We start from the raw sequence: 14,049 nt of genomic DNA, 5'->3' as shown, positions 1-14,049 counted from the left end.
CAACGATAACAAAAAAAAACCCCAAGATCATTTAAGCAAGCATTGCAGGGAAAAACTCTAATAGTCTACTTTTTAAAAAACATTAAGAAGCGTGGCTGGGAGCAGTGGCTCACACCTGTAATCCCACCATTTTGGGAGGCTGAGGTGGCCAGATTGCTTTGAGCTCAGGAGTTCGAGACCAGCCTGGCCAAAATGGCAAAACCCCCTCTCTACGAAAAATACAAAGATTAGCCAGGTGTGGTGGTGCACGCCGGTGGTCCCAGCTGGGTTCTCCAGCTGGGGCTGGAGGCTCGCTTGAACCTGGGAGGTGGACATGGAGGTGAGCCGAGGTCATAATGCTACACTCCTACCTGGGTGACAGAGTCAGACCCTGTCTCAAAAAAAAAAAAAACTAATAAGCTTTTTCATCAAACAAAATCTCCTTCCACACCTATCTGAGGACCTCAAGGAACAAGAGCTGGAACAGAAACGACCAAGGAACTTTGGGCTCAAGGAACTGCGTGAGATCAGAGCCCTCGGCAGTAGAGAGTTCATGGCAGTCTCAGGGGAGGGTGAGGAGCCTGCAGACTGAACAGCGGAGGAAGTGCTCCCACGATGGGGAGAGGGAGAGGAGGCCCTCACGTGTCACTGCCGCTGTCGTCCTCCTGCAGCAGCAGCTCCCTGTTGAGGCCGACCTTCTCCAGTTCCTGGCTCAGCTTGTCCAGCTCACTGCTGAGCTGCTGGCTCTTCAGCTTCTCCAGCACCAGGTCCTGCAATGATGGGGAGAGAGCATGGGACAGGAGCTCAGCAAAACATGCAGGGAGGCCGGGTGCCAGCCCCGCCCGGTGTGAGCAACTGTCCTCCCAGACCACGGCTGCCTCCGTGTGGGGCGAGGGGACTCTGAACCCCAGGGATGCTCTTCCCAAGAAAAGCCAATGAATGCACTTGTCCAACCCTCCTGGTGCTGAAAACAACCAGACCAGGTGGCAATATGTCAAGGATGGATCCAATATGCCACTTCTCTAAGTCATGTATTTGAAACGCCACTTATGTTGACCTTTAAGTAGTATGTTTGATATCTGGTAATACAGCTGCCTTTTCAACAGAGAAACAAGTAATTAAATGCCCCTTGTAGACACTTTGAAACATAAAATGTGTGAAGAGGGGAAATATTTTATTTTAAACCCTGGATGTGGTTTACTTTTCATTTTTTAGAGACAGCATCTTGCTCTGTTGCCTAGGCTGGAGTGCAGCCGTGTGATCACCGCTCACTGCAGCCTTGAACTCCTGGCTCAAGCGATCCTCCCACCTCAGCCTCCTCAGTAGCTGGAATTACAGGAGTGCACCACCACACCTGGCTAATTTTTACATTTTTTGCAGAGATAGGGTTTTGCTATATTTCCAGGTTGGTCTTGAATTCCTGGCCTCAAGTAATCTTTCTACCTTGGTCTTCCAAAGTGCTGGGATTACAGGCGTGAGCCACTGCACCCGGGCTTGGTCTACTTTTCAAAACGTGGGTGTTGAATGCACGTCAGTGGTTCACTTCCTCCACCCCAGTTTATGTCAGCACCTCTTTGTAGCTCTCTCGGTAGTGACCGTTTTCTGCCCGGTGTCACAGTCATTCACATGCATGCTTAACCCTCCTACCAAATCCTCAAACCTGAAGGCCAGTGTGACAGAGACAGTGATGCTTACCACCTGCTCCCCCAAATTTCCCAGCCACCCTGTATCAGCTGAAGCCAGGTCACCAGCTCCGGCAAAGGGGCTGTAGGTGGAAGTGACGTGGGTCACTTCCTGGCTGGAGCACAGAAGAGCCTATGTGTGACCTTCAGCTGCCCTTTTGCCTGCCAGGGCAACCGCCCAAGCCTGGTGTTGAGACGGCAGAACCATGAGATCAAAACAGCCTGGACTGCTGGGTCAAGCAGGACAGACTCCCTGGAGGCTCCCCTGGACTCTGGTGAGCAAGAGGTAAGCCTTGGCTGTGATGAGCTGCAGAGATGCTGGGGTTGGCTACTGTAGCACAGCCTAAACCTACGCTAACCAGCTGGGGCTCTGTCTGCATTCATATTTTGGATCTCTCCCCCACAGCACACGGAATTGCCTGCACGGATGGTCAGTCATCTTTTTCCATTGTGGAGACTGCTCAGTGTTCACCAAACCGATTTCCTTCTCTTGCGTGGCATGTGGCACCCTGTGGTTGGGTGTGGCTGTGCTGCTGAGCCCGCCCATGCAGCATGATCTTCCTCACTCTCTCTCTTCCTCCTCTACCCACCACATGCCGAGGAACTAGAGGTGGACTCCACTGGGGGTGCCCAAGTCTCAAGATGGCAGAAGCCAGGTGCCTGAACTGGGCCTTAAGTGCAGTGCTCCAGTGCCTGGCTTCTCCGCCCCCCTACGTTAGACCCTACATGAGTGAGACTAAACAGGGCTGGGCCATTCAGCTGCTGAAGCCATTTCCCAGAGCAGCCATCTACTCACCCCAGCATACTAAACAAATGCCCAGATGGCCCACACAACACTTACCAGGGTAAGGACAATATGGAATTCTGGAGGATTTTTATATCCCTCAAGAGACTAACACGTTCACAACCTTTGACCCTGTAATTCAATTTCTGAGAATATACCCTAAAAAATAGTTTGATTCATGAAGGTCTATGTGTACAAGGATGTCTAGTATTATTTAAAATAGTGGAAAATAGGATTCTAGGGAAAAAGGTAGTAAAATTCTAAAAACAAATTAAAAAAATACTTCAGGAAAGGATTCTAGGAAAAAAAGTAATAAAATTTAAAAGTAAATAAAAATAAAATAGTGGAAAACACTAAAACAATCTAAACGTCTAAAAAATAATTACAGTAAACATATAGGATTAAATATCTTGGCCGAGTGCAGTGGCCCATGCCTATAATCCCAGCACTTTGGGAGGCCAAGGCGGATGGATCCCCTGAGGTCAAGAGTTCAAGACTAGCCTGGCCAAGATTGGCGAAACCCCGTCTCTACTGAAAATACAAAAATTAGCTAGGTGTGGTGGTGCATGTCTGTAATCCCAGTCTCAGGAGGTTGAGGCAGGAGAATCGCTTGAACCCAGGAGGTGGAGGCTGCAGTGAGCTGAGATCGCACCACTGCACTCCAGCCTGGTCGACAAAGCGAGACTCTGTCTCAAAAATAAGTAAGGGTCGCATGCAGTGGCTCATGCCTGTAATCCCAGCACTTGGGGAGGCCAAGATGGTGGATCACCCGAGGTCAGACGTTCGAGACCAGCCTGGCCAACATGGTGAAAACCCGTCTCTACTAAAAATACAAAAAGATTAGCTGGATGTGGTAGCATGTATCTGTAGTCCCAGCTACGTGGGATGCTGAGGCACGAGAATCACTTGAATCCGGGAGACAGAGGTTGCAGTGAGCCGAGATTGCGCTGCAACACTCTAGCCTGGGCGACAGAGTGAGACTCTGTCTCAATAAAAAAAATAAATAATAAATAAATAAAACAAAATAAATAAATAAATATCTTACAGCCATTGGGAAATTGTGGCTTTGAAATCTAAAATAATAACAAAACCCACAACATAATAAATAAAAACCGTAACAGCTCACCTGTGTGTAAGTATGACATCAAGGCCGGGCGCGGTGGCTGAAGCCTGTAATCCCAGCACTTTGGGAGGCCGAGATGGGCGGATCACGAGGTCAGGGGATCGAGACTATCCTGGCTAACACAGTGAAACCCCGTCTCTACTAAAATATACAAAAAACTAGCCGGGCGAGGTGGCGGGCGCCTGTAGTCCCAGCTACTCGGGAGGCTGAGGCAGGAGAATGGCGTGAACCCGGGAGGCAGAGGTTGCAGTGAGCTGAGATCTGGCCACTGCACTCCAGCCACAGAGCGAGACTCCGTCTCCAAAGAAAAAAAAAGAAAGAAAGAAAAAAAAAAAAAGTATGACATCAAGCATGTGTCTGTATACGCGAGGGAAAATGATGACATGAAACAACCCAAACTATGAGGAATGAACCTCTGGGTCATAAGATTGTAATATGTGGTATTTATTGGGTTCTTAGACCTTTAGGGACTGCTGTTTAGAATTAGATAAAGCATTTAAGGAGGACACAGAACATCTGTCCTGAAATCATGCACCACAGAACCCACCACCACGACCACCACCTGCCAACCCCTTTACAGGGGCCGCCTGCGTCCGCTCACCTCCCTCAGAGTCGTCAGCGTCCTCGCATGCACGGTGACTTGCTTGGTGAGGTCCCGGTTGTCCTTCTCCAGCTCCTTCAGCTTGCCGGCCGCGTCCCTGCAGCGGGCCAGCTCCTTGTCCAGCGCACGGCTCTCCTTCTCGACTGCAGACAGTTTGGCAGTGCTATCGTCCAAGACTGCGTCCTTGAGCTCCACCTGCTGCCACAGCCGCTTGGCCTCCTTCTCCAGCAGCTTCTTATCCTTCTCAAGCTGGGCCACCTCCTGCTCCAGGGCCTTCCTGTCCTTCTCAGCTCCCTCCAGCTGTGCATTGGCCAGCCGGAGGGCCTCCAGGTCCCGCCGCAGCGCCTGGCGCTCGGCCTCCAGCTCGCCCAGCTCACTCTCCAGGGTCTGCGTCTTGCGGCTGCTGCTCTCCAGGCTCTGCTGCAGCCGGAGGTTCTCGGCGCTCACGCTCTGGTAGCTGAGCTCCAGGCGCTCTGACTTCTTGCCCAGCGCCTTGAGCAGCTCCACGTTCTTCCTCAGCTCCTCCTTCTCACGCTCCAGCTGCTGGTTCTCCCTCTCCATCTGTGCCAGCTTGGTACTGGTGAAGCGCATGGTCTCCACTAGCCTGCGCAGCTCTAGGTTCTCTGTGTCCAGCTGCTTGTTGTCACGCTCCAGGCCCTCAAGCTGCAGGGACACGTTCTGCAATGTGTCCAGAGACTTCCTCAGCGTCCGGTTCTCCAGCTGCAGGCCCTGGCTCTCATGCTCCAGGGCCTCGACTTTCTCAGCGGCCGTCTCCAGGGAGGTCACCTTCCTGGCCAGCCTCCCATTCTCCTCCTGGAGTCGCTGCAGCTCCCTCTCCAGCTTCTCCGCCCGCTCTCCCTTCTCCTTGGCCTGCTCCAAGTCCCTGTGCAGCTGCCGCTTCTCAAACTCCAACTGGCTGAGCTTGCCATTGGCCTCTGTCACTGACTGGTGGAGGGCTTTGTTCTCCTTCTCCACGTCTTTCATGCGGGCCTCGCTGCTGACCTGCGACCTTTCCCGCAGCGACCACACGGCTCGGTTGAGGTGGTCCTTTTCCTGCTCAAGGTCCTTGATCTGTGGGAAAACACAACAGGCACAACCCAGGCTGCTGCGGGAACCTATTTCAGTGACATGGACTCACACTGGGGGATGGGAGACAGAAGGTCTTGAACGGCTGTCCTACCTGTGCTCAGACGCCTGTGTGTTCCCCAGAGGCCTGACAGACACAGGTGAGTGGGCACGGACACCACCACTTAGATGATTCAAGTCAGAATACACTCAGAGCAGCCAGGATGATTTTTAAAATGTAAATTACATCTCTCTTCCTCACTTAAGTTTCAGTGGTTTCTCTTGGTCTCTGGTGGCCAGGCCCTGCCCACCGCTGCAGCCTCTGCTCATACCACTCTCCACCTCCTGCTCACTACTCCTAGCCCGTCTGACCATGAACACTTTGCACATGCTGATCCCTCTGCCTGGAGTACTTTCCTCTGACTATCAACCTCACTGGTTCCTTCTCATACTGGGGGTCAGCTCCCCAAAACATCCTGGCATGATGATTCTAAGGTGGCCATGCACCCCAGTATTCTCTCCCTTAGCACCCTATTCTCTCAGTAGCACCCTCCTGAGATCATCTTGCCTGTCACCTGGAAGTGTGCCTTCCTGGCTGTGAGCAACGTCTGGGCAGGGCCCTGTCCGTCTGTTTAGCCATTCCAACCATCTTCTCTGGGCTTTTTATTCCTCTACTACAGACGCCAAAAAGCTAAAATACTTGGGGCCGGGAATGGTGGCTCATGCCTGTAATCCCAACACCTTGGGAAGCTAAGACGGGAGGATCACTTGAGCCCAGGAGTTTGAGACCAGCCTGGACAACGTAACAAGACCCCATCACTATTAAATTAAACAAAACAAAACAAAAAACTAAAATACTTGGTACCCTGGCATTCTTTGCAGGCAGAGGTAGTCACATGTCAGCTCCGGCCAACATGATGTCTACGGAGCGTCTTTGGGAGGGTTTCCCTATGCCGCTAAGCCCTCCACCTTTCTCTGCTTGTACCTTAGGGATGTGCAGCAGCCACTGTTAAGGCTGGCAGAGCTGTAGGCAAGAGGCCTTATTCCTGATGGCATCCCTGAGCCACTACATCAGCCCTGGACTGCCTGTCCTAGGGCTGCCTGTAGTGTGAGGCAAATAAAACCACACGGGTTTGCCAGGATTCTCAGCTGGGGCACCACGAACATTTGCAGATGGAGTGTTCCTTGCCTTGCACGCTGAAGAATGTGTAGCAGCAGCATCCCTGGCCTCTACCCACTCTATGCCAGGAGCACCACCCCTTCTCTTCCCCCGGGTCACGACAATCAAAAATGTCTTGAGACATTGCCAAATGTCCCTTGGGAAGCAAAATTCATCCCACCTTTTCCCACTGCCAGCTGGGAAATTGAGAATTGCTGATTTAAGCTGTGGCTAAGCTAGGTAACAGATAATCCATGCATCCACAATACAGTACCAGGAATGGCGGTAATCCTGGCTCTCCATCTTGCAGGCAGGGATTCTGGGAGAGGCACCTACCTGCCTGGCTTTGTCAGCCTTCAGGGTCTCCATGTCACTCTGCAGCTGCTCCTTCTCTCTGATCAGCTCCTCACTGAGGGTCTCCAGATCTTGGTTGCTCTGCTTTTCTCTCTCCAGCTGGGTCTGTAACTTTTCAATCTGCAGAACCAAAAGACCCAGCCCAGTGTAGACGTCAGTCCTACGAAGTGAACCATGATTTAAAACAAAACGAAAACCTCTCACTCCCACAAAATGCACTAATGGGTGTTTTCTCAAGGGAAGACCTCCTGGCATCATTCTGTAGCAGCCTCCCCACACCACAGCTGTCACCCTTAAGACAGTAAGGTCACCAAGCAGCAACCCATCCCCATCTCCCCAGTATCCCTCCGCCCTATCCTTGCTGCCATGTGCTCCACTGCCTGGGGCCACCACCGCTGGATGCCCTCGGGGCTCCACATACACCCATCTCCCTGTCCTCCCAGAGACTCCCTGCCTTGGCTGGTGATGTCACCTGGCTGCTCAAGTAGCCCTCTGTTATACCTCTTCCTCTTTCACCTCTGTAAATTTGTCACCAAGCCCTGTCCTTCCTACCTCTTCCACACTTCCACCATCTCCATCACAGGCCAGGCCACATTTTGTCATTCTGTCTGGCCTGGACAGCCACCCAGTGATCTCCTTGACATCAAGCTCTTATGCCAGAACCCACCTGTGCCCAGCCCTCCTAAACACGAACTACTGAAACAGAGGTCCTCATGCTCCTCGTTGCACATGAGCATGCAGATGACTTACTGAAATGCAGATTCTGACTCAACCCTTGCTATTTTTTTTTTTTTTTTTTTGAGACAGAGTTTTGCCCAGGCTGGAGTACAATGGCATGATCTCGGCTCACTGCAACCTCTGCCTCCCAGATTCAAGCAATTTTCCTGCCTCAGCCTCCTGAGTAACTAGGACTACAGGAGCCCGCCACCACGCCCAGCTAATTTTTATATTTTTAGTAGAGACGGGGTTTCACCGTATTGGCCAGGCTGGTCTCAAACTCCTGACTTCAGGTGATCCGCCCACCTCGGCCTTCCAAAGTGCTGGGGTTACAGGTGTGAGCCACCACGCCTGGCCAACCCTTGCATTTGATTGCTGTTGCTTCTGGTCTAAAGGTGTGATTTCCTGGGTCCTACTACCCCTGCTGGACCCCTCATCTTTCTCATTCTGTGGTTCTTTGTCCTATACTCCGGGTCCATCCCCGAAGAATGCCCAAGCCCCTGACGAACTTGCTGGGCTGAGACACGGGCTAGCTGCAGGCCTTCCGGCCTCCAGAGGGTTTCCTGTCCTCCCTGCAGCCCCTGGCTTGGGCGACGGTCTCGTGTTTTCTCAGGAATCGTGGGTGCCAGGACCCTGCCCCTCAGCCCCCAGGCTGCATGTCTTTACATGAGCTGCTCCTGCCTCTCGTGACAGGTCCCCAAAGGGCTGCCCCTCTTTCTCTAAAAATAAGGATTCTTTTTCCTTCTTGAGTCAAAGAATAAACTCTTACGACTTCGATACAAAGTTACAGACACAGAGGAAGGAGGGAGCTTCTCTAGGACCCATGGAGGCACCCTGAGTTAGAAGGAAAGATGTTTTAACTTCAGGGAACTATGGTTTCCAGAGGTCCCAGACCAAAGCAAGCGTGCAGCCTGGGCTACACTCGGGGTGAGGTGGAGAGCCAGGTAGGCGCTAGGGCCGCCTGTGGGACTCAGCAGGGCCAGTGGGCTTGCTTACTGATTAGGAAATGCCAGCTGGATGGCTGAGGTTGGAGAGGGAAATTGAGGATGAGCTGAGCTGGCTGAGGGTTGCCAGGCCTGAAGCACAGCCCGCCTCCTGCTGGTGCTGAAGGTTTCACCTGTCAAACGCCGGAGGGCTCCCCTTACGTGTCAGGCTTTGGGCTGGGCACTGGGGCCAATAAAACAGTGAGTGAGACGTGGACAGAGGGTGAACGGAGAACCACCCTGCAGGGTTGGGCCAGATTCCAGCCAGGCTCAGGGCAGGTCGAGGACAAGAGGGAGGAAAGAGCTCCAGGCTTCAGACACGGGACAGCTCTGCCTGCGAATGGCGGCCCCTCCCTTCCGGTGCCCCCGCGACCAGGGAGTGTGTGCCAAGACAGGGCCTCCCTAGGCCCATGGCAGGAGAGGCTGGCATCAGGCCAGGGAGGAAGTGGGTAGGGCCTGAGAGACCAGCATAAGGAGTCGCGATGGGTGGGCGGAGCTCCTGCCAGGTCCTGTTTGTACAGAGGAGGGGCCACAGCAGACAGGACAGGGCGGAGAGATGCTCGAGCACCACCTTGGTGACCTGCCAGGAGGGGACACAGAATGTCACTAGGCCAGTGAGATAATACTGCAGGGCAGCGTCGTGAGGACCTGCAGAACTGGAGTTCTCATCTTCCTAAAGGCCAATTCTTTTTATCATGGCCAAGGTTGGGCTACCATTTATGAAGACATTTCCCGTGCTAGGCCCACATGAATCTAAGTAACCAAAACGCTGAGCCAGCCATGGTGGCTCACACCTGTGATGCTAGCACTTTGGGAGGCTGATGTGGAAGGACTGCTTGAGCCTAGGAGTTTGAGACCAGCCTGGGCAACATAAAGAGACCCCAGTTCCAAAAAAAAATTAGCTAGGCATGGTGGTATGTGCCTGTGGTCCCAGCTACCCAGGAGACTGATGTGGGAGGATTACTTGAGCTCTGGAGGTTGACGTTGCAGTGGGCCATGGTCACACCATCGCACTCCTGCCTAGATGACAGAGCGAGACCCTGTCTCAAAAAACCGAGTCACTTTCCCCATGCTGCCCTGCACCAGAAGACATGGCATGAGACAAGGATGTTTTCTGTTGTCCTATAAAGAGAGGAAAAACCATCTGGCAGCTAAAATGCCGCAAGGCACACAAAGCTTCAAAGGGACAAGAGTGAGCAGCCACGTAGGAGAGGTCCCATGAGGGAACTCAAGGGAACAGTTCCCAGAAGTGGGGGGCCTGTTCCCAGCCTCAGAGACCATGAACCTGCAGAGTGGCTGGGCGTGGTGGCTCACACTGGGAGGCCGAGGCGGCTGGACCACCTGAGGTCAGGAGACCAGCCTGGCCAACATGGCAAAACCCCATCTCCACTAAAAACACAAAAATTAGTTGGGCATGGTGGCACCTGCCTGTAATCCCAGCTACTCGGGAGGCTGAGACAGGAGAATCGCTTGAACCCAGGAGGTGGAGATAGCAAGGAAGCTGAGATTGTACCACTGCACTCCAGCCTGGGCAACAGAGCGAGACTCCGTCAAAAAAAAAAAAAAAACAAAAAAAACCCTGCAGAGCCAGGGGACCCAGGTCTCCTGCCACAGTGACGCCTCAGTAGATGATACTGCCAGGACTCACAGTGGGTTGGGAGACACCCGGATGTGCCTGTCCTGCATGGCAGTCAGCCCGCAAGAACACTCCGGCCTCCTCCCGCGGCTGGAATCTGACAGCTGGTGCGTTCAGAGCCCACACTACACCTCCAGTGTGAGGCAGGTGGATGAGAGGTTCTCTCACCGGGAATGAGCAAGACCTGTCAGCAATGCCTAGTCTCTCAATGGCCCCTTCCTGCACCTGAGGTGGAATCTGCCACGTGACAGGGATCCTCTTAACTGTAGAACAAGACTGGCTTGCAAACCCTCATCTGTTCGCCCAGATGTCTGGCGTCTACTGTGATCCCAGGAACACCTAACAGCTGTCATTAAAAGAGAACACAGTTCAGCTATCTCTTCCTCTCCATCCCATAAACCCAGAGGAGGGAGAAAGCACTGACCTGCTTGTTTTACCACTAGCAAGACCCTGAGGTGTTCCATCAGTGGCCTCACACATTCATACCTAGGCTTTGCAGCCCCAAGGATGTTCATTATCACTGTAGTCAACAACTCAATATCCGGTATTTGGTACCTTACTGCGTCGTCTCCCTGGGTCCCTATTGCAAAGTTTATAACAGTGCACTGCTCTCTTTTTACTGAGCGCTTACTATATGCCGAATCCATCACGCACACTACCTCCTCTAATCCCCACAACACCCAGCATAAGAAATGTGTGTTTGGGGCCAGGCACAGTGGCTCACGCCTGTAATCCCAGCACTTTGGGAGGCCGACGCGGGTGGGTCACCTGAGGTCAGGAGTTTGAGACCAGCCTGGACAACATGGCAAAACCCCATCTCTACTAAAAATACAAAATTAGCTGGGCGTGGTGGTGGGTGCCTGTAATCCCAGCTACTCGGGAGGCTGAGGCAGAAGAATCGCCTGAACCTGGGAAGCGGAGTTGCAGTGAGCTGAGATTATGCCATTGCACTCCGGCCTGGGAAACAAGAACAAAACTCAGCCTCAAAAAAAAAAAAAAAAAAAAAAAAAAAAAGAAGAAAGAAACGTGTCTTTGGTTGTTGCTAAATTTCCTGGCACAAGTTTCGAAAATCCTTGGAATCTCCAAAGGGATAGGTGTCTTTCTTGTATGCTAAGATAAATGAGGACTGGGGGCTCCTGGAGAGCCTCAGGATGGGAACCAACCACGTTATTAGAGTTGAAACTTTCAGGTCTCCCCTACCTCCAGGGAGGAGAGAGGGGCTGGAGGTTCAACTAATCAAATGGCAAATGATGTAATCAACCATGCCTATATAATGAAACCTCCATAAAAACCCAAAAGGACTAAGTCAAAAAGTGTCCAGGCTGGTGAACATGTGGAGGTGCTGGAGGGGCACCCGCAGAGGGCAGGGTAGGGTCGCACCACTCCCCGCACCCACCACCCTGTGTCTCTGTTCTGCCTGTGCACTGTATACTTCGTAATAAACAAGGACTACTAAGCCATCTAGGCAATAGTGGAGCCCTCGAAGGGGGCGGTGGGAACCTCTGATCTACAGCCAGCGGGTCAGAAGCACAGGTGACAATCCCGACTTGGATTGGCACCTGAAGTGGGAGGCAGGTTGGTGGGACTGAGCCCTTAGGCTGCGGGGTCTGTAGTGTCAGAATTGAGTCAGACTGTAGGATACCCAGCTGCTGTCCCCCGAGAACTTGGGAATTGCTTGGTGTGGGGAAAACCCCACACCCCTGGTATAGGCAGTGAGGTACTGGGAGCAGCGGCACAGAAGAGAACAAGGGAGTTTTCTTTTCACAGGCAGGCACCCCATCAACCCCATTTCACAGATGAAGACAATGAGGCACAAGAAAGTCACATGTCCAGGTCATCCTCTAATGGCAGCGGAGCAGGGACAGGGCCACACTCTCTCTGGCTCTCCCCAGTCCTCACTCCCGTTCCCATTATAATCAGTGGTGACTACGCCAGGGTTCTGCCCACTCCCTGACACCTGCATGCTCTACCCAGCCGCCTCTGTGTCTGTGTGCTCCAGACAAGCACTGGGGAGGGTGGGAGGCTGCCCGAGGGCTCTGTGCCTCCCCGCTGACCTAAGGAGGCTGAGGTACCTTCTTGCTGAGCTGGTGGTTTTCCTTCTCCAGCTCCCCGCACTTGAGGCCGCTCTCCTCCAGCACCAGGGACGCATCCCGCAGCCCCTGGATGGTGCTCTGGAGGCTCTGGTTCTCCTTCTCCAGCTTCAGGATGCGGCTGGACGCACATTCGTTCAGCTCAAACACAAACGACTTCCTGGAGGCTGAAGACAAAGTCCAGTCAGAGCCCAGCGTTCTGTGGGCCTCCACTTCCACTCTCTGCCCCAAGCTCTGAGATGGTCATCAGTCCCAGAGTCCAGGGTCTAAGGGGCCGGGGAGGAGCTCCCACAGGTCAGCCAGGGACCCTCCCTCCGGCCCCTCTACTCCCAGTGCCCGAGGGTTCCTCTTTAGGCTTTGCTGGGGTCTGTTAGGACAGCAATCCAGGGCTCAAGAAGGTGGAAGGTCCAGGAGCCACTGCAAGGGCTGTGTCACTTATGGGAAACATTTGGCTATCAGGCTGCTACCTAACTGTCCAATCAAGGATTTTAGAGGCTAACAGAGATGGTACATAGGCGATGTATTCCATGCCCCCAAGAACATAATGGACACTTCGGCTGCTCAGTAGGCAGGAACACGTAACTGACCACTCCCGTCGGCCACGGGTGGTAGAAAGCTACACTGGAACACGTGCCGGGCACTTGTCAGCCTGGATGAGATGCTATGCAGAGATTTCTTTCTGTGACTTCACAATTATGTTGAAGAAAACTGTGACAGTGTATGCAAATTGCTTTCAAAATTCTAAGTGAGATGAAAAATAAGCTAAAAATAGTAAAAGGCAGACTATCTACTCTGCTTTTAAACAGCTCAGATGCAAATGGAGAAGGGAACAGTCTCGAGTCAGGAATGGGAGTTCCTGGCCCTTCCTGCTACAAGCAGGTGCACGATTTTAGGTAAGTCATGGGGCTGTTTCGGGAAGGGAAAAAAGGGGTATGCAAAAGCCCTCTTAAGAAGGGAGCCAGGTTCTTCCACCCCTCATTTACCCAACTGAGTGCCACGTCCTTTCCACACTGTTGCTAATACAGCTATTCCTCCCCCCACCTCTTCACCCCGGGGGCTGTGGGTACAGGGGGGTGATGGCTTTCACAGCAAACACATAAATCTGGAAATGTGTGTGTTCAGATCTCCCGGGTAATCATAAAGACTGAACAGCGTCTCGTTTCCCTCTGAGTTTCCATCTTCTACCAAGGATAACGACACGGACCACCCAACAGGCCAGAACGCCCCAAAGACCCAAAGCAACAACAGGCGAGCAGTAGAGGGGACGGTGTGTCCCTGGCCCCAGCCCAGCGCTGACACACACATAAACACACACACACACTCCACAAAGACGCTTGGAGGGCTCTGTCCCAACTAAGCTGTAAATGAAACTAACCTAACTTCGACACCGAGCCTCAAATAAGACTCCATTATTTCAAAACCTGTGGTCATCTGGACAGTGCCTCTGCAGAATTCATGGGGGGGGGGACCCATTTTTAAAATTATAGAAAAATACATTTAAAAAGTACCACTTCAGCCATTTTAAAGTGTTTAGATCTGTGGCATTAGGTACAAGCACACTTTTCTGCAACCATAACCACCACCCCTTTTCACCTTCCCAAACTGACCACAGAGAATAATTTTTAAGGTTCTATGAGTTAAACAATGGAGTCGATGTTTCATTTCCTTTTCCATTAAAGTCAGTGCCTCGAAGACTATTAAAATGACACAATGGTTTACTACTAAAACGCCGGTGTTTTTTTTGTTTTTTTTTGTTTTTTTTTTTTTTTGAGACAGAGTCTCACTCTCTTACCCAGGCTGGAGTGCAGTGGTGTGATCTTGGCTCGCTGCAACCTCCACCTCTCAGGTTCAAGCGATTCTCCTGCCTCAGTCTTCT

At 52.3% G+C, this 14,049-nt stretch overlaps 1 protein-coding gene across 8 annotated transcripts in view; it reads right to left on the bottom strand.

Moving 5' to 3' along the window:
* The window catches only part of CCDC88C (coiled-coil domain containing 88C), a 147,753-nt gene that overhangs the window by 38,625 nt on the left and 95,079 nt on the right, over positions 1 to 14,049 (bottom strand). For all 8 annotated transcript variants that reach the window (XM_009212139.4, XM_017961476.2, XM_021941472.2 and 5 more), the window contains 4 exons: positions 12,156 to 12,340; positions 6,730 to 6,867; positions 4,170 to 5,240; positions 622 to 749 (listed from right to left, as the gene is read on the bottom strand). In XM_009212139.4, coding sequence (XP_009210403.2) covers positions 622 to 749; positions 4,170 to 5,240; positions 6,730 to 6,867; positions 12,156 to 12,340 — 1,522 coding nt within the window. The remainder of the gene's footprint in view (positions 1 to 621; positions 750 to 4,169; positions 5,241 to 6,729; positions 6,868 to 12,155; positions 12,341 to 14,049) is intronic.

Source organism: Papio anubis, chromosome 7 (genome assembly GCF_008728515.1).
Source record: "Papio anubis isolate 15944 chromosome 7, Panubis1.0, whole genome shotgun sequence".
Taxonomy (NCBI): domain Eukaryota; kingdom Metazoa; phylum Chordata; class Mammalia; order Primates; family Cercopithecidae; genus Papio; species Papio anubis.
This window is presented reverse-complemented; position numbering and strand designations above follow the sequence as displayed.